We start from the raw sequence: 21,799 nt of genomic DNA, 5'->3' as shown, positions 1-21,799 counted from the left end.
TTCATTAGCAACACAGATTTTTTTCCTTATTAAAAGGAAATGAAAAATAAAAATCATAGGAGAATTTTAGGAAAGCCAGACTTTTACTATTCTGAACCTTTCCTACAGTTAGATTTAAGGACATTAAAAAGTAGGCTGCACTTTTCTATGTCTTCCAATTTAGGCAGCAAGTGCCATTTTTAAAAGCTTCACATTCTTTGGTAGAAAAATTATTTATGATTTTTAAAAGCAATGAAAATTGGCTTGGAGGAATTTCTATAATGTACTGTGGAACAAAGAAAGCAAGACTAGTACCTAGTCTGACCCCCTTTTTGAATAAAATAATCCCAAATAAACCCTTGAATGAATACAGATACACATATACAGACATACATAAAATATTATATGATAGAATTTATGATACGTATCATATGAGATTGAAGAAATCTGTGATTGCATATATATCAGTTATTAAAGTTGGTTGCACGATTGAGAATAATGGGCTGCTGTGGGATGAAGGTAGAAGAAGCTAATATATATACGAATCCATAGATGTAACGTTACATGGATGAATAAAGACATACATGAAAGCATCTTGACCAAAAGAAGAAAAAAAGAAATTAACTGTTTTCAAAACTGAAATTTTTGTTAGAATTCTATTTTTAGTTTTGTAAATAGTTTTATTTATTTAATCATTGTATTGTATCGTATTTTTTCTGATGTTGGGTCTTGCACACACTAAGCAAGTGCTTTCCTACTGATCTACATCCTTAGCCCAAATACTTTTATTTGTAATTGATACATATTTGTACATATCTATGGCATGCAGTGTGATGTAGATACATGTAATATGTGTAGATATATATGTAATCATCAGATCAGAGTAATTAGCATATCCATCATCTCAACTATTTATCATTTCTTTGTGTTAGGAACATTCAAAATCCTCTCTTCTAGCTATTTTGAAATCTACAATAAGAATGATTGAGCAATCGTTCTACAGAAAGAGTTACCTCAACAGTAACATTTTTTAACCCACCTATATTGACAGAATAATTGCCATGGGAACACAGGGCAAGAATGAAATAGCTTCCAAAAGACTTCAAATCAGAAAACAGAAAAACAAATTTTTCCTGTTTTGTTTATTTGCCTGCCAACAAATTATGTTTTGTTTTCCACTGCATAGATATGTTCTAGAACTGCAGAAAAGTTGGTTCTTAGGAAAGGAATAGCAATTTCATTTTATGTTTTTGTCCTTTATTGTGATAGAAATAGTTTCCCCTTCCTTGTCTGCCTATCTCATGCACCCTATGTTCCCAAACACATGTGGGTTCACATTCCCAGTAATAAATCATGTGAACTACATATTTTACAGCAGCCAACTCAGCAGAGAAGTGCTCCTGACATCTCCTTCACCATTGATGCAAATAAGCAACAAAGGCAGCTGATTGCAGAACTAGAAAACAAGAACAGGTAAGGCTTAACAGACATGCTGGCTTTTTTGATCAATCTGTGCATTCATTAATAACCTATAGCCTGTAATTTCACACTGTATGCATATTTAAGGGAGGACATCTTGAGTCAGTGATGTTGGCTTCTGAAAAGCTGAGTCTTTATATCTTCAGATCTACAGAAATTTCATGAGAAAACTCTGTGTGTGTGTGTGTGTGTGTGTTCTGAGATGGCAAAAAAAAATTAATGCTGTACTTCTAGACACTCTTATTTCCTTTCTCTGACACATCTGTTTTTGTTAACAAGCTACATGAAGTAGGGCCCTCCTGGGTACTAGGCAAAGTTTATCCCTCTCACCCAGAGACACGGAGGAGGCTCACCAAAGAGGCTTCCTGTAAGGATCCAGACTAAAGGTGCACTTGGAATGATACCATCATCCCCCAGTTTTTCATGCCAAACATCTCCATGTCCCCTCCATCAGCAGGTGCTTTCTCTATTCAATACAGATTGGTTCAATTGATTTTGTCTCCACAGCGTATCCTGAAAACTGTCCTCTTCATCTCCATCACCAACACCCAATCCAATCTGCCTTTTTTTAACACATAAATCAGATCATGTTATTATTCCCATGTTGAAACCTCTGAAGATTTTCCATTACAATTTGATTCAAACCAACTTCTTTCACCATGGGTTTTAAGGTCCTACCCCACCTGGCTCCTGCCTGCCTTACCACCATAAGATCCCACTGCCCATCACACTCCATATTTGAGCAGCTTCTTCCTTTGCTCTAGTAGTTCTTTTAACCCAGAAAGCTCTGCCTGTGGGTCTCTGTAGGATGGTTCCTTCCAGTCATCCAGGACTCTGTTCAAGTGCTACCTCCTAAAAACCATCTGTCTAGTCTTGCCCACTACTTCCTACCCCAGTGACAATTTCTATTAAATCTCGTTTAATAGAAATGTGCGTGTGTGTGTGTGTGTATGTGTGTGTGTGTGTGTGTGTGAGAGAGAGAGAGAGAGAGAGAGACTTACCGCTATCTGAAATAATCTTATTTAGGAGTTTGCTTCCTTGCTTGTTTTCTGACTTCCCTCACTGAAATGGAAGTTCTTTGAGAACAGAATCCCCTGGGGCTCAGAACCATTCCTGGCACATTGCAGATGCTTAGGAGTACCCTGAATGAAAAAATAATGAATAGTTGAATCAGCTCTCAAACTCAGTGCTGAGTAAGCCCAGAACAGGAACTGTGCATATATTCCATATTTCTTGAAATGACATTACAATATTTAAACATGTAATCCCATTCTGAAACACTGATATCATTTTTGAGGTTATGGGGTAAAGGAGGAGGATATGATGATGACTTCATACCTATAGAGGTTTACCTGAGAATTTTGCAGTAAGTGCATTTACTTCAAAAGCATTCTTTGAAGTTCTATAGATAAAAATTTAAAGAAAAGTGCCAACTGTTGGCACATTTTCATATTTTTTATAGCAAAAACATTTTTTGCTTAATTGTCCCAGGACCGATCTCTCATCATTAGGAGACTACTAATTAGAATGGAAATAGTCCCATAAATGTGACACCAGGACTTTATAGCCTTTGAAATTATTGCTCTATGCTGACCTCCCAAAGAGATGTGCCCTATGTGATCCCTCTCAACTTCCCAAGTAATAGGAGGCAAAATTTTTAAAGGGAAAAAACGAAAGCATGGTGAAGTTAGGAAAAAATTGCCCATATAAATTGAAATTTGTTCAGGATAGTTGCAAGTCTGTGAAACTGTTTGTTTTATTTTGTATTCCCTCTATTATATCTACTATGTGAAAATAATTGTCCTAAGTCAGAAAAAGCATTTGAGAGAAGGAAGTGATTTCAAATGAGCCAAGGCACTTAATATCCAGTATGAGAAACAATGCAAAGAAAGGAAAGGGCAGGTAGGTGGAGGCGAAGGTCAAATGGGAGCAGGGAGGCATTGTAGAAAGCATGTGAACTGCCAGCCAGAGGGTTCAGAACCAACAATATAAAAGATCTGCTGTGCCACCCAGGTCCCTGGAATGGTTGTGTGAGTGTTGATGGTGATGGGGAGTAGAGGCCATGTTCAGATGTTGTCTCGATGCCTTACACCAATTTGGGCACCAAAAAGGGTACAGAAAAAGAAAAATGGACCAGTTTTTAATTCTTGACTTAATCCAAAATTTCAACTCCTTTAGGAAAAATAAACCTTTGCAAATACTAGAATTGAAATGCAAAGTGTTTTTTTTTTCTTTTTACTCAACAAAGTAAACCTATAACATGTGACATGAAAGGTTTTTCCAAATTAGAATAATAGGTACATCAGTGAGTGCCTCATAATAAAGTCAACAGAGAGAGCAAAAGAAAAAGCAGGATAGGAGGGACCCATCGATGGACTCATCTGGAATTGGAAGGCCAAGACGCTTGAGGCCTGATTCTAGAGAAGTAGAGACCACTTTCTAGAGAAGGGTTTGGCTTTCTAGATGGTCCTTTTATTCAGTTTCTAACAGGCATCATGCCTTACCCACTTCTCCAACCCTTAGACCCTTTTCTCTAAAACTTGCTATGTCTGCTAACCAGCAAGGTGCCATTGAGTGGGGGAAGGTGCAAAGCTGGGATTGATAACATCCAACCATAGACGCCAGGTGGCAGAAATAAGAAACCTGGGTCTTTGTTTCAAGGTGTTGAAAAGAGATCAGTGACAATCTTATATATTTATAGAACATATATATACAACTATTGTTTCATTTCATACTCAGAAGAGAACTTTGAGGTGGACAGGATGACTATTATCATTCCCATGGTACGAATTAAAATTAAAAAGTGAAGTGTCACTTGTGCTCTTTTTTCCCAGTGATGGTGATCCACTTCGCCACCACTGTGGTCTAGGTAGGTGGGGTAAAATTTGTGGAAAAGATGGGGTTTTAGTTGCACATATAAAAATAGTGAAATCTGGCAGTGCAAGATGGAAGATAGATATACTAGTAAAAATACCCATAAAGTTTGAGAAAAGTGCTGAAGATACTTGTCAGACTAGCACCAAGAGGTAGAGATGAATAGTAAAATGGAAACATTAATATACAAATCTTGTAGATCAGGCCAGAGAATCTGAATTTTATAATGTCATGATGGAAATCATCAGTCAGGACATATTGCATTTACAAGAAGTTAGCTAGAAACTGAAAGGGAGGAAGACATACTTTAAGTAGGTGATGCTGAGATAGGATTAATGGAACCACACCAGGAGGTGGTTAGAAAAAAGAAATACTGTGGAATGTTTCTTTATGAGATTCTTCAGTGTTCACTTCTAAACTTTCTATCAGAAATTTTCCAAAGTTAATCATCTTCATACCACCCAGATTTCTTTTTCTGATTCCACCCCCCCACACACACACATACAGAAAACACTTTTTGTTGTAATATGAAGAGGAAAGTCCGAGTTTGGATCTCTGAATAGGAGATACAGTGTCAATATTAAAGAGCTGTTTGTGCAGTATCGGGAGGAACAGATCAAACCTGGCCTGAGTTTCCACAAGGGTCAACTTCACTTTTTCCCCTCTTCCTAGAAAGAAAAGACTAGTAACATTCACCAGTCCATGAAATATCTCATCTTGGTTGCACATGCTCTTCCACCTCTCCAGAGAGCTTTGTTTTCCCACTCAGTCCTCTGCTCCCACTGGGCCATGGGTGTAGATCACTTAAGGGGGAATAGGGACTTACTTCCTTTGAGGAAAGACCCCAGTGATATCTGCCTTCAGGTGAATTTATTTCTGTTTCCAAAAAGTACCATGAATATTCTAACCACCATGGCTTTACTGCACTCTCTGCATATATGTTTCTAGGACCAGAGAGAAAAAAAGAAGTCAGAATGAGAAGGATAGTACAAAGAGAACTTCATCCTGTGCCTGAGTTCTTTCATGATTCCTAGAGTTTCCAGTTTATCCCTGAGGAGTAGCTGCTAGTCCATTCTGCACTCGTATCTCTAAACCAGCAGCCTTATGCTCTGCAAAGACTCCAGGGCCCTGTTCCAGAGGATTATCCAGGTCACACTCCTGCACCATAGAAATTCACTCCAGGTCCCATGGTCACCACAGTGACCGTGAACCCAATAATCAGACAGACCTCTGAACTTAAGAGGAGGATAGTTTCTCATTTTGCTTCATGACTGTGTTTACCCTAACTAATTCATGAACAGGTGCCATAGCTTTCCATCACTATGACAAGACACCTGAGAGAATTAACTTCAAAAGAGGAAATGCTTATTTTAGCTCATGGTTTCAGAGGTTTTCGTCGTTGGTTGGCTCCATTGCTGCTGGGTCTGTGGCAAGGCAGTACATGATGGAAGTGCATGGTGGAGGAACTGAGTTCACATCATGGCAGCCAGGAGGCAGAGAGAGGAAAGAGCAGACCCAAATGAAGGCAAATATCCTGGGATTATTTCCACAAAGGAAGTCCCAGTTCCCCCTCAAATGTCCTATCCCCATGCCCCAGTGGAAGCAGAGGATTGGGAGGAGGAAACAAAGTGCTATGGAGAGGTGAAAGAGCATATTAACACTGCAGCCAAGATGAGATATTTAATGGAGCTTATCAATTTTTACCTTCTTCAAGGGTACACCCCCAGTGACCTTCCTTCCTTCCCTCAGGTCCCACTTCCTAAAGGCTCTGCCACCTCCCAATAGTGCCACAGGTTAGTGACCAAGCTTCTAACACATGGGCCTTTGGGAGCACTCTAGATCCAAACTACAGCACCCTGTCAGCCACAATCATTCGAGGGTGATGTTTCCTTATAGGACCCTGGGAAAAGCCGACTCTTAGAGCCTGCCTAGAATAGACCAGTCAAAGCAAGTGCCAGAAACAGAAGCAGTCTGATGTACAGCATTTGAAGCTAGCCGGCCTGAGCTCAAATCGCCTCCAACACCTGCTTGTTCTTACACTCAAACAAATCTTTTAACTGCAGTATTCCTTGATTTTCCCATCAGTGAAACAGAGATAATAATAGTATCTAAATATCATAGAACTGTTATCAGGTGAAATAAGATTACAGAAGACTGCACAGTTCTACCAATGCAGGTTATGTATTGTTTCATTATATTTTTTTCCTTGCCAGAACTCTGTAGTTGAACCACTGAGTTACAATCCAGCCTTTTCTGCACACCCATGAAAGGTGTAATGGCTCCCTGTTAATTAGCCTCCTGGTCCCACCGTGTTTAGGAAATAGAAATACATCTTCCCTTCCAATGGAAAATCATGGAGCTTCTCTCTTTTAGTTATTTTGAGAAATAATAAATTATAAACTATAGTCACCTCCTGTGCTATAGAACACTAGAACTTATCCCTTACTAACTAAATTTTGGTACCTGTTATCCAACCAAGAGGAGTTTGAAGGTTCCCAATACAAAAAAAAAAAAAAAAAAAAGAAAAGAAAAGAAANAAGGGAAATTGCATGGAAATGGAAGGAGACCCTCAGAGTTATACAAAAGTAGATACAAGAGGAAGTGAGGGGAAAGGGAAAAATAATACAAGGGGGACAAATGAATGTCAGTAGAGGGGGCAGAGAGAGAAGAGGCGAGGGGAGGGGAGGGGAGGGGGGATAGTAGAGGATAGGAAAGGCAGCAGAACACAACGGACACTAGTATGGCAATATGTAAATCAATGGATGTGTAACTGATGTGATTCTGCAATCTGTATTTGGGGTAAAAATGGGAGCTCATAACCCACTTGAATCAAAGTGTGAAATATGATATATCAAGAATTATGTAATGTTTTGAACAGCCAACAATAAAAAATTAAAAAAAAAAAAATAAAGTGCTGAAACAACACAGATACAAAAAAAAAATTTATTTTAACAATGGAATGCCATCCCCTTGGCTCACCAAGTTTACCTTCCATTCTCAATCTTTGTTCTGTCTTACTGTGACTTGTGCATTTTGATAAGGAGGAGACTGACACCCCTAGTCCCCAAGAATATGTGACTTGTAACCTTGCTTAATGGCTTCTGATTCACTTAGAGATAACTGGCTTTGTTCTGGGCGCATATCATTTATGGCCAGCTTAATGTTCAACCAAAAGCAGGGCAGCCCAGGCCTCAACATCAATAACAGGCTGACATGTCTCACCTCCTGACAGAGGTCACACCAATAGCACTCTATGTCACAGACTCAATTACATGAATCCTTTTAAAAGCACTTTCCTTCTCAGGCTGCCCTCATTGAGACCAGTTGTTAAAGCTGAAAATGTTAAGAAAAAAAAAGAGAATGTTGCCTAACTCGGGGCGTCTCAGAAAAATTTGGTGAGAAGAATGTTATTCTTAGTGAGAGAATGAGGTTATTTAGTTTTGTGCAATGAGCACCATTTATCCTTCTTTTCCCTCCAAGCACCTCTTACTTGATAGCTGTGTACTTTATGGTGTCAGAGTGTGATCATAAATAATAGGAAGATACATTTTTGTCTCTTAAGCAGTGCACTCATCAAAGTTGGACACATTACCACAGCACTACATGACTTCCTGGAGAGATGATTAGGTCCTGGTGATAACACTCTGTGACAGCCTGCAGAGCCTTCATGGTTTGACATGCCACATGGAGATGAAAGCAGCACTCCCCTCACCCACAGCACCCACACGGCTACACCAAGGCCTCCTACACATACACAGTCTGTTGATTAGTAAGAGTCGGTTCTGCTCCCAAACAGGATGATCCCTTTGCTCTGTGTTCTGGTAGATCACTCTGCTCAGAGGCTGGTGTCCCAGAAGTTAACTGACCCTGGTTTCTCACCTTCTCCTCTTTCCCAAGAGAAATCTTACAGGAGATCCAGAGGCTGCGACTAGAACATGAGCAAGCTTCTCAGCCCACACCAGAGAAGGCGCAGCAAAACCCCACCCTGCTGGCAGAGCTCCGGCTCCTCAGGTAAGGCAGTGCCCCAGTCACCGCAGGGCATACGAATGTTCGAGATTCGGAATATGGCCTAACAGTGTCTAGCCGGGAAATGGCCCTGAGCCACTATAACCGCCAATATTTCTTTCTTTCTTTCTCTTTCTTTTTCTTTCTCTCTTTCTTTCTTTCTTTCTTTCTTTCTTTCTCTCTTTCTTTCTTTCTCTCTTTCTTTCTTTTTATTGTTGTTGTTATTATTATTATATTTTTACTGGGGATTGAACCCAGGGGCATTTTACCACTGAAATACATCCTCACCCCTTTTTTATTTTATTCTGAGAGAGGATCTTGCTAAATTGTTGAGGTTGACCTTGAACTTTTAATCTTCCTGCCTGAGCAAGTTGCTGGAATTGTATATGCATGCCACAACACCCAGATGTTTGGTTTTTAATAGGATAGACCTAATTGCTGATATTTGGGCAATTTGGAAAGAAGTTTATGTTATTCTTTTTGTTTATTTGTTATTTTTAGATATACATGATAGTAGGGTATATTTTGATATATTATACATACATGGAGTGCAACCCCTTACAATTTTGATCCCATTCCCATTTTTGTGGCTGAACATGATGTGGAATTACACTGGTCATGTATTCACATATGAGCATAGGAAAGTTATGTCCAATTCATTCTACTGTATTTCCTATTCCCATCCCCTTACCCTTCCCTTCATTTCCCTTTGTCTACTCCAATGAACTTCTCTACTTTCCCTCCCTACCCTCCCTTGTTATGGGTTAGGATCCACATATCAGAGAGAATATTCGACCTTTGGTTTTTTTGGGACTGACTTATTTCACTTTGCATGATATTCTCCACTTCCACCATCAATTTACTGGCAAATGCCATAATATCATTCTTCTTTATAGCTGAGTAATATTTCATTGGGTTTATATACCACATTTTTTTATCCATTCATCTGTTGAAGGGCATCTAGGTTGGTTCCAAAGCTTGGCTATTGTGAATTGCTGTTATTCTTTTAGTAGATACAAATAAAGGAAATAATCCATTAGATCAGAAAGAAAAATCTCACTGGGAAAAAAATTTTAACTCAGCTTTTTTAGTTGTTTGTATTATTAACAGCATGTTGATGTTACAAATTTTTCACAAAACAAACACATCAACAGCTGCATAAACATCACAGATTTCTAAATTTGAAATTTTACATGTAATTCATAAAAGGCAACCATTTGTCTAAATCATGATCCCTGATAGCTTTACATACAGATTTCAAAAATTAGTCATCATACCTTCTTATTCTGCAAATGAATGAAAAAGCTTTGTCTTGTCTGTCATAATAGAATATGTGGGTTGAAAGGGACCTGGAGAGCCATCTGACTCAACCCCTGAGTTTCAGCACATTCTCAGAATCAGCTGAGAGTAGCTGGCCTTAGATTAGGGCCAGAGTTGCCCCCATTTACTCCCACAGTGTTAAATACAAGCCTCAGTGTGGATGCCCCTTCTCCACCTCATCAGACCGGCTGAGCACTATGCCTTGAATATGGCAGCTACTCAAATGTATCTGTGTATGAAACAACACAAGCATAAATTCAAAGGCATTCCCTCTCAGAAATGGCATCTTGAGCTTTCACAAGACACTTTTAATTAGCAAGAATTACCTTTTTTTATCCTTCTGTAGGGTGCCAAGTACATTCCAGGTATATATCTATAACTCTGAAACAGACGTTTTATAGTAAATACAGATGCCTCTTCTCAGAAACCCTTATCAGAACTAGTGCTATTTTCTTCCTCCCTACAAAGAAACTGAATGAAGCAGGTTCTGTGTGACTGTGTTTGGATTTTACCAAATCCTTATTGATTACAGTCGTGGATGTTTCTGGGGTTTCTATCCCAACCCTGCTTTTCAGAGGTGATACCATGAGTACCTTCTCTTCTGCTGGGATCCACTGTGCCTCTCCCAAGCCCGTGACTGGAGCAGATCCTGTAAAGGCTTCTCTTGTGGGAAAGACATCTGCAGAACCTGCAGCTTATGGAGCTGTTCAATGGGGAGAGATCACTTCATACTTTTGGGTAACAAATTAATTTAACAAAAGAAACAGAAATTCTTCCTTCTCAGCCTATATGCTTTCTGCCCTGCCCTCAATGCCATGTACTAGACATTCCTACACATTCTACTACACTTTACCTAGAAGAGGTGGAAATGAAAAGAAGGAAAAAGTGATGTTTTATATCATCTTCACTAAAGGCATTTAAAAGTGAGTCCCTATTAACTCTCCATTGTCAAATAAGGTCATGGAGGTCCTCCGCACTCACAAGTTGGAAATTAAATCTAATATACACAGAAAGAGAACCAAAAAAACCCCAGATGGAAATAGAGTAGTCATTCTTCTTCCAGGGTCAGTGTAGTCTCTGCCTGAATTTTTTTTTAATCTTTTCCATTGTGCACCCTATGCTCCATGGGAGATGACTAAAAATTTTTCATAAGCAGTTTCATTGGTTGCCCCATCTAGCCTTTGTTTCTGAAAGTATTCCATTTCATATGAGAGAGAGTCCAGGAAGTCATCTGAAGAGACTTGTGTCCATTTTCTGATATTTCTTCCCTCCTTAATGGGTCATCTTGGAATAGACTGATAAATCTGACCACCCTCCTGGCCCTGACTTGTGGGCATCCTGTGACTCCAGCTGAGCCCAAGGCTGCACTAAGGAGTCTGGATTTGCCATGAACTTTTGTGCCATTGGCTTTCCTGTCATCTGAAAAGCCAGCTGTCTTGCTTCCCCTGCCTCCACATTCTACACACTTCTTCTACCTGAAGGAAGAAGTAGCCTCCCTTGAAGGCTGTCTCTCTAGATGCTTATAAACTACCTACTCTGTGCTGAACATTTTCACAATTTAAGGATTTCACAGATGCCCCGACACCAGATTAAGAAACCCTGTTCTGGTTATCCTTTTATCCTTGTGTCATTTCAGACTTTCAAAGAGCTCCAAAAGAGTGGCCTCTTGCAAAGTTCCCTTGGCCTTGGCTCCCACTGAGAGGTGGCAGTGTGAGGCAGCCACAGGAACTCCTTACTGTAGCTGCCATAGAGGGCCCCTCCACTACATCCTTCCTGAACCTCTTACCAAGAAACCAACTGGAGAAATGTCTAGCAGCTGGGGACAGGGGAGAGGGAGAGAGGAGTGGAGCCTTGCTTCTCATGAATGAATAGTTTTATTTTTATCTTAAAATCTCTGACTTTCTAAATGATCATGTTTCCGTTTTTACTTTGACCACAAGGAAACTGAATGCCACATTTCCAGCCCAGATGTGGTTCTATAACAGGCATTTCTATTTGCTAGTGTGACATGTATGATGTGCTAAGCTCTCCATGCACTGTTCCATATCATTGCCATAACAAAGCTGGGAGATAGACAATATTATTACACTCCTTTTACAAATGAGGGAACTGAAATTCACAGATGTTAAATAAAAGTTGCAGATATCAGATATCATACCTCTTCTTTTTTTTAGAGAGAGAGAGAATTTTTTAATATTTATTTTTTAGTTTTTGGTGGACACAACATCTTTATTATTTTTTTTTCTTATGTGGTGCTAAGGATGGAACCCAGTGCCCCACACATGTCAGGCGAGTGCGCTACCACTTGAGCCACATCCCCAGCCCATCATACCTCTTTATTCCTCAGTGTGTGTGTGTTTTCTAAGAAAAAAATTATATAATCACATTACTATCCTCAAATACAGGAAGTTTAGTATGAATATATATTATTGTCTGACAGAATTTCAGGGTGGGAAAAAAGGCATTCCTTTAAAGAAGAATACATTTAGCTGTAGGAAAATAAAATCATTTTTTCATCTTTATTTTCTCATGGTGAAGAATGGTGAAGGCTACATTGCAGATTTGTTATTGGATTCACAATTGGTAACCACTGATGTAAACTCTTACAGAGAAGATTGAGAAAAGGCATTATGAAATGATTTTAATTGAATTAAATGCCATATTTTAAAAGATAAGTACTGTAAAATAAATGTACAATGAGATTATTTTAATGTTGACTGATTATAAGTTAATGCACATCAACTTTTTATAATAGAGCCTAGTGCCTCCCTTAGTATTTCTTCCCTACAATGTTAGGATTTTGCCTGGACCTTCTCAAGGTGTTCTTGTGGCAAATGGGCAAAAAATTATAAAGTAGTCTTAAGACGAAAACTGGAAATAAATCAGAAACACTACCTACTCGTGTCCGAAGTCTTTTGTGAGTGTATCTGGAACACCATGAGCACACAAGGTCAAGGAAAAACAGTCAATGACTTTGCCGTTGAAGAATATTTTTGAATGGGGCAAGACTTACAAAATTAGAATGCTTCAGCCCAAGGAGACAGGCTAAAATAAGAAACCACTAAAGTCTACAAAATTATGATGTTCCTGAACCTCTGGATTCAGAAAAGAGACAACTATAAAGGAAATTAAAGGAAGAAGCACTTCATGAGTAAGCCATGAGTAGCAAGAAAAGCTAAAAATAAAAATATATTCAGAAAGGATTGAGAATTTTATAAATTTTAAATTTATAATTTATTGTAGAAAAAGCCTATATGAAAGCAAATAAGAAATGTCTCATTTATACCTCTAACCTGTCTTCCTATAAATATCTTTCAACTGAATGAGTCACAGACCTAACTCATGGTGACATTTTTATATTGTCAGTTTTTATTTCAAGGTCCCTGTGATAGCTCTACTTAATATGGTATCTGTGCCATTGAGACAGCCATGTTCATTCACACATACATGGTTAAGGCATCCACACATTTTTAGAATATAAGCTCTAATATTTAAAATTCAAACAGAAGTCTTCGGGGCAAGGAAAAAGTATATATGTTACTTACTCAATGACCTTGAAATAATGGACTCAAAAGTTGGTTCAGAAAGCATACATAGCCTTCAGAAATGTGAACCATTAATATTTTTCTCCTTACCGTTTCATTTCTTTCCCCTGTTAAAGATATTTTTGGTGCTTCTTCGTGTCAACATAAATGGGAGAGTGTAGGTTGTCCTTAGTGGTTTACATTATTGCTGACAGTTTAATACAAGTCCAGAAAAACAAAACAAAATTAAACACATCTCATATGTCTTTTTCAGTTGTAGAACAATTATGTAGGAACTACTTTATTCTGACTTGAGTTTATCAAATCAAACTTAAACCAAGTAGATTGATTATAATAAGTATGCTCAATTAATATTTCACCTCTGAAGGGTACCATGTTACATACTGAGGATGGAACAGATTTTAAAAGTACATTTATAAATCAGATTTCCAAATACTGAGGTAATCCATATTTTCTGTGAATTTACAAAAGGTACCTTGGTTTGGAGAATCTGTAGGATTGGTCCTTTTCAGTGACAATTTGGTATTTGGGTTTTGTTGTTACTGTTGTTATTTTGTCAAGAGAAGGCAATGGCACAGAATGGGACCTGCTCTATCGTAAGCATTTTTAAAATATTTCATTAAATGATTATTTAATATTTCATTAAATGTCTCATGTTAAGTTCTCTATAATTTTGTATGACTTTAACAAATAAAAGTACACCTCAAACTGCAATTGTTCATTCATTTGAAGACAGTTACCTGCCTGATAACCATATCAGAGAACCAGCAATGCTGTTTTCTGATAGTCTACTGGTCCCACAAAATTGGGAAATGTGATTAGCTCAGTGAATTGAATGCTATTTCTAATGACAATTGTTTCTTTCTCAGACAACGCAAGGATGAGCTGGAACAGAGAATGTCTGCTCTCCAGGAGAGCCGAAGAGAGTTAATGGTCCAATTGGAAGGTCTCATGAAGCTACTAAAGGTAAGACATTTCAATAAATGTTTCCCAGAACTATTACGATTTGTGTTATTGCATTTGTAAGTTTTTTGTACATAATGTACAATTTTCAATTTGCTTTTCCATTTCCTACATGTGATTTTCCCCCAAATGTTGTTACAAACTCAGATAAGGAACTATTTCTTAGACCCTTGCAACAATAGTAGTCAATTTTATAGAGCTCATTCTCACCTTTTCCTGGACCCAGGACCTTTATGGGAAACTTTTTCTTGGCTTATTTCTAGTTCCTTTATGTCCTTGAAAGTAATAAAATGGGATTCATTTAGAAATATTTTATATTTGATCACTTTCAGCAGTTCTGACCAAATTGAACAAAGGCTAATGTCTAATTCAGAAAAATAAGATATAGCCACTAGACAATCTTGGTGATTATAATTTTATTAAAAGGAATAACTTAGCTAGGTTATCTCAGCAGTTTGGGAGGCTAAGGCAGGAGGATCGAGAGTTCAAGATCAGCTTCAGCAATTTAGTGAAGCCCTAAGCAACTCAGTGAGACCCTGTCTCTAAATAAAAAAATAATAATTTTATATATATATATATATATCNTGCAACTAAAACCCCATCTTTTCCACAAATTTTACCCCACCTACCTAGACCACAGTGGTGGCGAAGTGGATCACCATCACTGGGAAAAAAGAGCACAAGTGACACTTCACTTTTTAATTTTAATTCGTACCATGGGAATGATAATAGTCATCCTGTCCACCTCAAAGTTCTCTTCTGAGTATGAAATGAAACAATAGTTGTATATATATTTAAATAGGGGGCGGGGCTGGAGATGTGGATCAAAGGGTAAGCACCCCTGGGTTCAATTCCTGGTACAAAAAAAAAGATGAATAACTTCAGTAAAATATTTTATCCCATTTGTATGACTTTTTCACGTGACTTATAAGGGTCTCAAATACGAGCTATAAATGGGAATATTTCCTTACTCTTCTGTAGATAGAGTGTTTAATAAAGTGATCTGCGGAAGTCCTCTACAGAGTGCTATAATCTGTTATGATTCTCGTTGGAAGTGGCATTCCTTCTTTGATAAAGCCTATTTCCTTCATCAGAATACATGAAATTACTTTTCATACAAATTATGGCCACGTGTCCACAGTCAGCCCAGAAGTGCCCATGCCATGTGGTCATCTGTCTGATGCAATCAGGCTTGGCCAGCAGGGACTGGACCTGCCACATTCCAAAGGCAGAACTGGAACTTGTGATGGGAGAACAATGAAGGGTGTATCTCTGGGCAGCTCCCAGGAGGCAGGATGTCCTGACTTGCAGCCAAGGGTCCCCCTATACCCCAAACACCATCATTTGTTATTTCTGTATCACCTTTCTTTTCTTCTTTTTTTCTTCCTCTTTCTTTCTTTACTTTATATCCTTTCTTTTCCATTCTTTCTTTCCTTTTATCCTTTCTTTCCTTGTATTTCATTAATAAACTTCTTTTAAAATCTCCAGACACTATTCTTGTAACATATATTTCTTTGTTTTTCTTTACTGTTTTATTCCTTAGTTAAATTTTTTTATGCCATCTGTGTCCTCTCTAATAATCTGTTTGGGGAATGTTTTATTTCACTCAAGTGCTTTAGACCGACAAAGTGTAGAATTCAGGGTTGCCACCTATCTATGGTAAGACAGGACTAGATCATTAATAACCTTCTGCTGTTTCTGGCCTATTATCTCATTAGATGCAACAGAAAAGCTCTTTTCTGCTTCCCTTTCCAAATATATCCAATGAAGAGGTCTGAACCTATCCTGCCCTTCACCAAATGGCAGGAAACTTTCAAAAATGTCCCCTACTAGTGTTCCTAGAGTTTCTGTCACCATGACAAGGAAAACAATGGGATAGGAGTCTATTAATTTTCCAGCCATCTTGGTATCAACCTGGCCCAACTCAACACAGCCTTTTACCAAGATGTGCAAGCACTGAGATAGACAGATGGTGCTGAGAGATGCTTGGACATGTGAGAAGGGATTGGGTCTGTAGTGTCCAATACTTAGACACTTAGGCTTGGAAATAGAGTCCCTGAGGTAGCAGAGGCCTGGACCTGCCTTAGAGCCATTGATGTTTCCCCATCTTGCCTTCCTGCACACTGTGTACCTGCTCTAACTGGAACCCTGGGTAATCTAACTATTATCGATTCAATCTTTCTGTAGGAAGAAGAACTGAAGCAGGGAGTAAGTTATGTCCCCTACTGCAGGTCTTAACTAACAGTGGAGGGGCCTGCGTCCTGCTGTTTTTCTCATTGCTTTTGCCTCTAATGTATGTTCATGCTTCAGTTTGGAAAGAAAAAAAAAAAAACTCATACTAATTTGCTTCCTTTTCAATGGTAGTGCTTGAATTGAAATTATAAAATTTGGCATTTCTTTTATAACTATCATGGCTGTTGGCACCAAAAGAAGACCTATTACATCTTTTAGAAGAGGGAACAAATTGGATTTTATTGGAAACATTTTAGGTCCCCAGAGATAGAAGTTTCAAATCAATTTAAGCTTTTAGGGGTTGTTGATCAGACCTCTCTCTCTTAATAGAAAGACCCAGTTACTAGAGATACACAGAGGTCAATGTTATCCCAAAACCCACAGCACACAGAAGGGAACCTCCACATCCTCTCATACCATGAATATTCAGTTCCGTTTCCATTTTACTGAAATGGTTTGGAAACTCTTTTTTATAAGAATCAGGCAATTAAATCCCTTTTCATCACATAATTATTAGGCCTTTTCCCCCCGTTGCTCACCAAAATGTGCTCAATCATGTAAGACTGTACTCGGTAACTGACTACCCACTTCCCATATTTTTGGTTCTTTCCCAGTATGGAATCTCAGCTGTTGATTGACAATAATCTCTAAAAAAATTAATTCACTTTCAGTCTTCCTCTTATCACAAGAACATTTCTGCTCTGTGATTTCACAAATCTGATACAACGCATTTATTTTCTGAATATAGGGGCATTGTGAACTCCCTAACCATGTCCTAAAATGGACCCCTGTGTCTGACCCTGTGGTCGGGTTCAGGATCAGCAAAGGGAGCAGCATAATTAAAAATAATAATAATAATTAGATTAAATGAAAGCAAAAGAAAAGCAGCTTTAATGCCCCATGCATGTACCAAACTATGTATGACAATATATGCCACTTGCTAGTGTTATTAAAAAGTTTCACATTATTTCCATGGATCAATTAGAACTACAGCCTGTCCGATATCAACCTACCTTTTAATTTTTCTGTATGCTCTTTTCTATATTTCATTGTGTGTGTTTGTGTGTAACAAAGAATGTTTGCAAAAATGCTGGACACATTTCTACCCTTCATTCCCATGTTCTGTAAAAAAAAAAAAAAAGGAAAGTGTTAAATCAATCTGTAATGTCAGATAATAAAAACAATGTGCTACGTTATTTTGTACTTTGTGAAAACAATTACTTTACTAAGCTTAAGTCAAATTTTAATGAGGGACAGTCCTCGTGGGTTAAGGTCACATCACTTGTACAGCCTGTATAACTGCCCCTAAATGCATACATAGAGTATTGCTATTGTACTTTCAACACACTTAGATCATGGTAGAGAAAAATGCCTTACTTGTAATACCTCTCGTTGCAAACAGCCTCTTTTCTTTCCTGTCTCTTACTTTTGCATGTGCATAGAAAAAAAATACTGCTCAAATATAACCTTCCCCCCCTTCTGGGGGAGAGAGAGGGCAATTATACTGTAGTTGATCAGCCCAGCTTCAACCCTTTCCCATGGGATCCCTTTTCTACCATCCCCAGGCAGCACATTCTTGAGAGGCTCCCTCACCTAGGATGTTTATAAACACGTAGATGCACAGAGCCAAACCATGGCAGTGCCCTTAGGGTGGTATCCCTGCCACCTCACCTTTAGCCCCAGAGCTCCTCCAGCCTCTGCATCTTGGAGGGTCAGCCAGCAGTGGGTACTGCAGCATTGGCACCTGAGGGCATCAGTACCACCCAGATGTCAGTTAAACATTGTCTGGGTGTTTAGAGATTTTTGCTTGCCTGTTTTATCTATTTGCTTTTATGCTCAAGCCTTTCTTCACAAAGGACCTGGAGCAGCTTACAACAGAATATATAAACAAGGATTCCGTGAAATTGAAAATAGAAAAATCTAAAACTAAGGAAGAGGAAATGCAAATATGTTAATCATAAGGGACAAGGATGTTACTCTGAGCTTTCTGGCAATAAATAAAAAAAAAGGGAAATATGATCCGTGGTTTCATCAGTGCAGAAATACCACTCTTTAGCAGAACAAAATTTCTGTGGCATATGATACAAAAGGCAGTCTTCACTGAGAAATTTATAGAAATAGTACTGCAAAATAAAAGGGAAAAATGCAGTCAAAGATTTCATGTGGCTGTTCCTTATACTGACCTTCAGTCCAAATTAAAGACAGAATCCCATAAATCCCAGCCCTATAGAGGCAGTTCTATAAAGAAAACAAATGCCATTCAAATCTATAGACTTCTCATGGTATAACATGATCTAAGGAGAGAATTTAGAGGTTTTAGATTGGTATCTGCTTCTAAATTCTATTTTTATTTATGAACCTTTCCCCTTTGGGGACATTTTCTTTGTAAAATCAAACTTAAAACTCCCCACACAACAAATTGTGCTTGATTTAATAACCTCTCCATGCTTTATCATAAGTCTGTGTGGTTCGATGTAGTGTTTTATTATACTGGTATATATAATTCCTACTTATACTGTTTCTTGTTATGGGTAATGCATGAATTTATCCCCCTTGAGGAGAGAACATGAATTTTTAAAAAATAGTGCCTGTAATATAATATGATGATTATGGTATCACAAGCAATAAATTTCTTTTTTACAAAACTTGAATTGAAGTTATCCTACCCTCTTTCTTCTTTGTGTATCTTTAAGATTTACTGAAGGAGCCATAAAAAGAACAGTCATAAAAAGTTCAATAATGAAGGCAGCATCTGGGATGGAATTGCAATAACAATATGTTCCTGAGTTTCTGGTGTACTACTAGTTCCAAATATTATGTGCCAGACTGACTTTGAGTTTAGAAAGTAAGGTCTCAATAATAAATTTCTATAAAAAATTACAAGGGTTAGACATGTATCACAGTGCTTCCTGCTCTTCACTTACAGCTATAAGACCTTGAGTAAGTAAATAAACTTCCTGATAATTTATTTTGAACATACTGATAATACATGGCTCATAGAATTAATTCACGTATTTTAAAAGATTATGGATATGAAAGCACTCTGCAAAAATACTAGATGGATGTCAGCTTTAACTATATATGTATGTATTTATATGTATCTAAGTATATATAAACTTTTCAAATTGGACCCATAGTTTACACAAGTGCGCACACACACACACACACACAGACAGACTCACTCAGTTAACAAACAGTATCTCCATCAGGAGAAGAAATTTGAATAGACTTTAAATTTGTTCATATTTCTTGTAAGTGCTTGTAACAGAAAAAGTAATAGAGCAATCTAATAAGATTTTCTTTTCCTGTTTCTGGTAACATAAATATCATCCTAGGTATGCTGATATTTTCAGAGCATTGCTATCACTCATGTCAGAGGAGACATTTTTGAACAGCCAATACCGAAAAATGCTGAAAGTGTCAAACTTTCTGCACCGTGTTCAACAAGAACTCCAAGATCTTCTCTGAAAGTTTTATTTATAACACACATTTTTTTGTTTGAAAGAGCTAATTGGCACAGGATGTGTATTTTAGTCAAGGATCAAAATAAAGTTTGTGTTTATTTGCAGTGAATTCTCTTTTTGAATTTATAGTAAAGATTTACTTTGAAAACTATAGACTTTAGAATCAAATTGTTCCTCATTTGGGAGAATAATGTATGTACATTGATATTTCATTGAACAGTACAATTATTCCAATTTAGTGGAGAAAAAAATTGTCAAATATCATTCCCAATTCCATCTCCTGTCCACATTCTCTTCCCTGTTTAAACTGGGTGGTCCAATTAACTCAGGAAATTCTTGTCACTCAGGTTCCAATTACTCCCAAACACACTCTAGAATATGACCAGACCAGAAAGGACCGGTTTTGACAGCCTGGGTTTCTCCTTCCTTTATTTCTTTTTTTGGTCATTTTCTTTGGTGGGTTTTCCATGAAGTCATGGACCAATAAAAATTGAAGGAGGTAATAATTCATCTCATAGATGATCATCAGCAGTATAAACACTAATATCTAGTGTTTAAAATGTACCTTTTCAGTTGTGCCGATCTTCTTTTAAAAAAAAATAAATAAAAGTTGGGATTCATTAACTAATTCTAGAAAATAAAAAGAATTTCTCTTCTTAAAAACCTCCGAAGACAACGGACCTCCTCTTCTAGTTCAGAATAAAGTCTACACTGAATTTCCCAAGAGTGGCTCCTCCCCCTTCTCTACCTCATTTTTTTCTTTACTCCCCACAGGGAATCTGGTGCTTTGGCTCCACTGGCCTCTCCACCATCCCAAAATACCCCTCACACATCCCATGCCTTGCTCAGGCTAGTCCAAAACCCAGGTACTTTTCTCTCAATACTTGGTCTCTCCTGCCTGGATATCCTTTGTTTGGACTCAAGTGGAATAATTCCCACTGCCAGACCAGTCAGAATGAACCACCTCCTCTGTATCCCACAACACTTTGTATACATCCTTCCCTTTAAGAAGCCATAGTATAGAAATCCCAGCAGTACAATGACAGTGGGTGAACATGTATTGGAGGAAAGGATGACAGTGAATGTGCCACATTGCTTTGCTGTGCCTTCCCAGGCTGTGAGGTACCACCAGGCATGACCAGGCTGAATTGTTAGCCAGACCTGGAGGCAGCCTTTACAGGACTTGGGGAGTGGGCTGCATAATGCCCTGCCTTACCGTCAGGGTGGGCTGTTCAGCAGTTAGACTGCTGCCCCTTTGCTTGAAGAACCCTTCCTTTCTAGAGCTGAGTAGAAACCAAAATACTTCCTGGAAAAAAAAATCAAAAAATTTATGGATCTTGTCAGACTTTTTAAAAATTGATACAATAGCAGGTTGAGTGGACCCAGAGGATGGTGTGTGGAAATTAATTTTTCATTTATTCTCTAGGAAGAGAGCTATTTTAAAATTTGCCAAGTGTGATATATGTTTTCCTTCTTCAATAAATCAACTCTCTCCTAGGGAACTTTAGATCTATATATTGATCTGCATGGACCATTGTCCCCTAAGTCTTTGCACCATTAATCATGGAGTAATTTCCAAGGAAGCATGCTCACAGGGATTATTCACTCTAAGTCTTCTGAAGTTGGTAGCAGATAACCACGCTTCATGACCCAGCTAGAGGCCACCATTCTACAGGGGTCATCACCTGTGAAAATGAAACTCAGTGACATCATCACTGATATGCCCCAATGCCAGCAGGCCTCTGCCCTTTCCTAATGGCCCTACAAGAATGGAACAGAAAGGAAGAACAGAGAAGGTGTTTTCCACACCAGTGCTAGGAAGGTACCATTCATCAAACTGCTCCGACGAAGAGATGGGGCCAGGATCACCCAGGCAGTTAGCATCCTGCCCCCAGAAGTCTGCATAAGGCTGGACATGCCTCGGAGTTGAAAATTGCA

At 38.3% G+C, this 21,799-nt stretch overlaps 1 protein-coding gene across 33 annotated transcripts in view; it reads left to right on the top strand.

Moving 5' to 3' along the window:
• The window catches only part of Dtna (dystrobrevin alpha), a 315,681-nt gene that overhangs the window by 273,687 nt on the left and 20,195 nt on the right, over positions 1–21,799 (top strand). For 24 of the 33 annotated variants that reach the window (XM_048806343.1, XM_048806342.1, XM_048806340.1 and 21 more), the window contains 3 exons: positions 1,355–1,452; positions 8,230–8,343; positions 14,072–14,168. In XM_048806343.1, the coding sequence (XP_048662300.1) occupies positions 1,355–1,452; positions 8,230–8,343; positions 14,072–14,168 (309 nt within the window). Of the gene's footprint in view, positions 1–1,354; positions 1,453–8,229; positions 8,344–14,071; positions 14,169–16,352; positions 17,618–21,799 lie in introns of those variants that run through there. The other 9 variants (XM_048806362.1, XM_048806363.1, XM_048806364.1 and 6 more) reach the window with 1 other exon arrangement.

The sequence above is a fragment of the Marmota marmota genome, unplaced genomic scaffold (assembly GCF_001458135.2).
Source record: "Marmota marmota marmota unplaced genomic scaffold, marMar, whole genome shotgun sequence".
Taxonomy (NCBI): domain Eukaryota; kingdom Metazoa; phylum Chordata; class Mammalia; order Rodentia; family Sciuridae; genus Marmota; species Marmota marmota.
The sequence above is the reverse complement of the archived record's forward strand: the minus strand, read 5'-3'. Positions and strand labels throughout refer to the sequence as shown.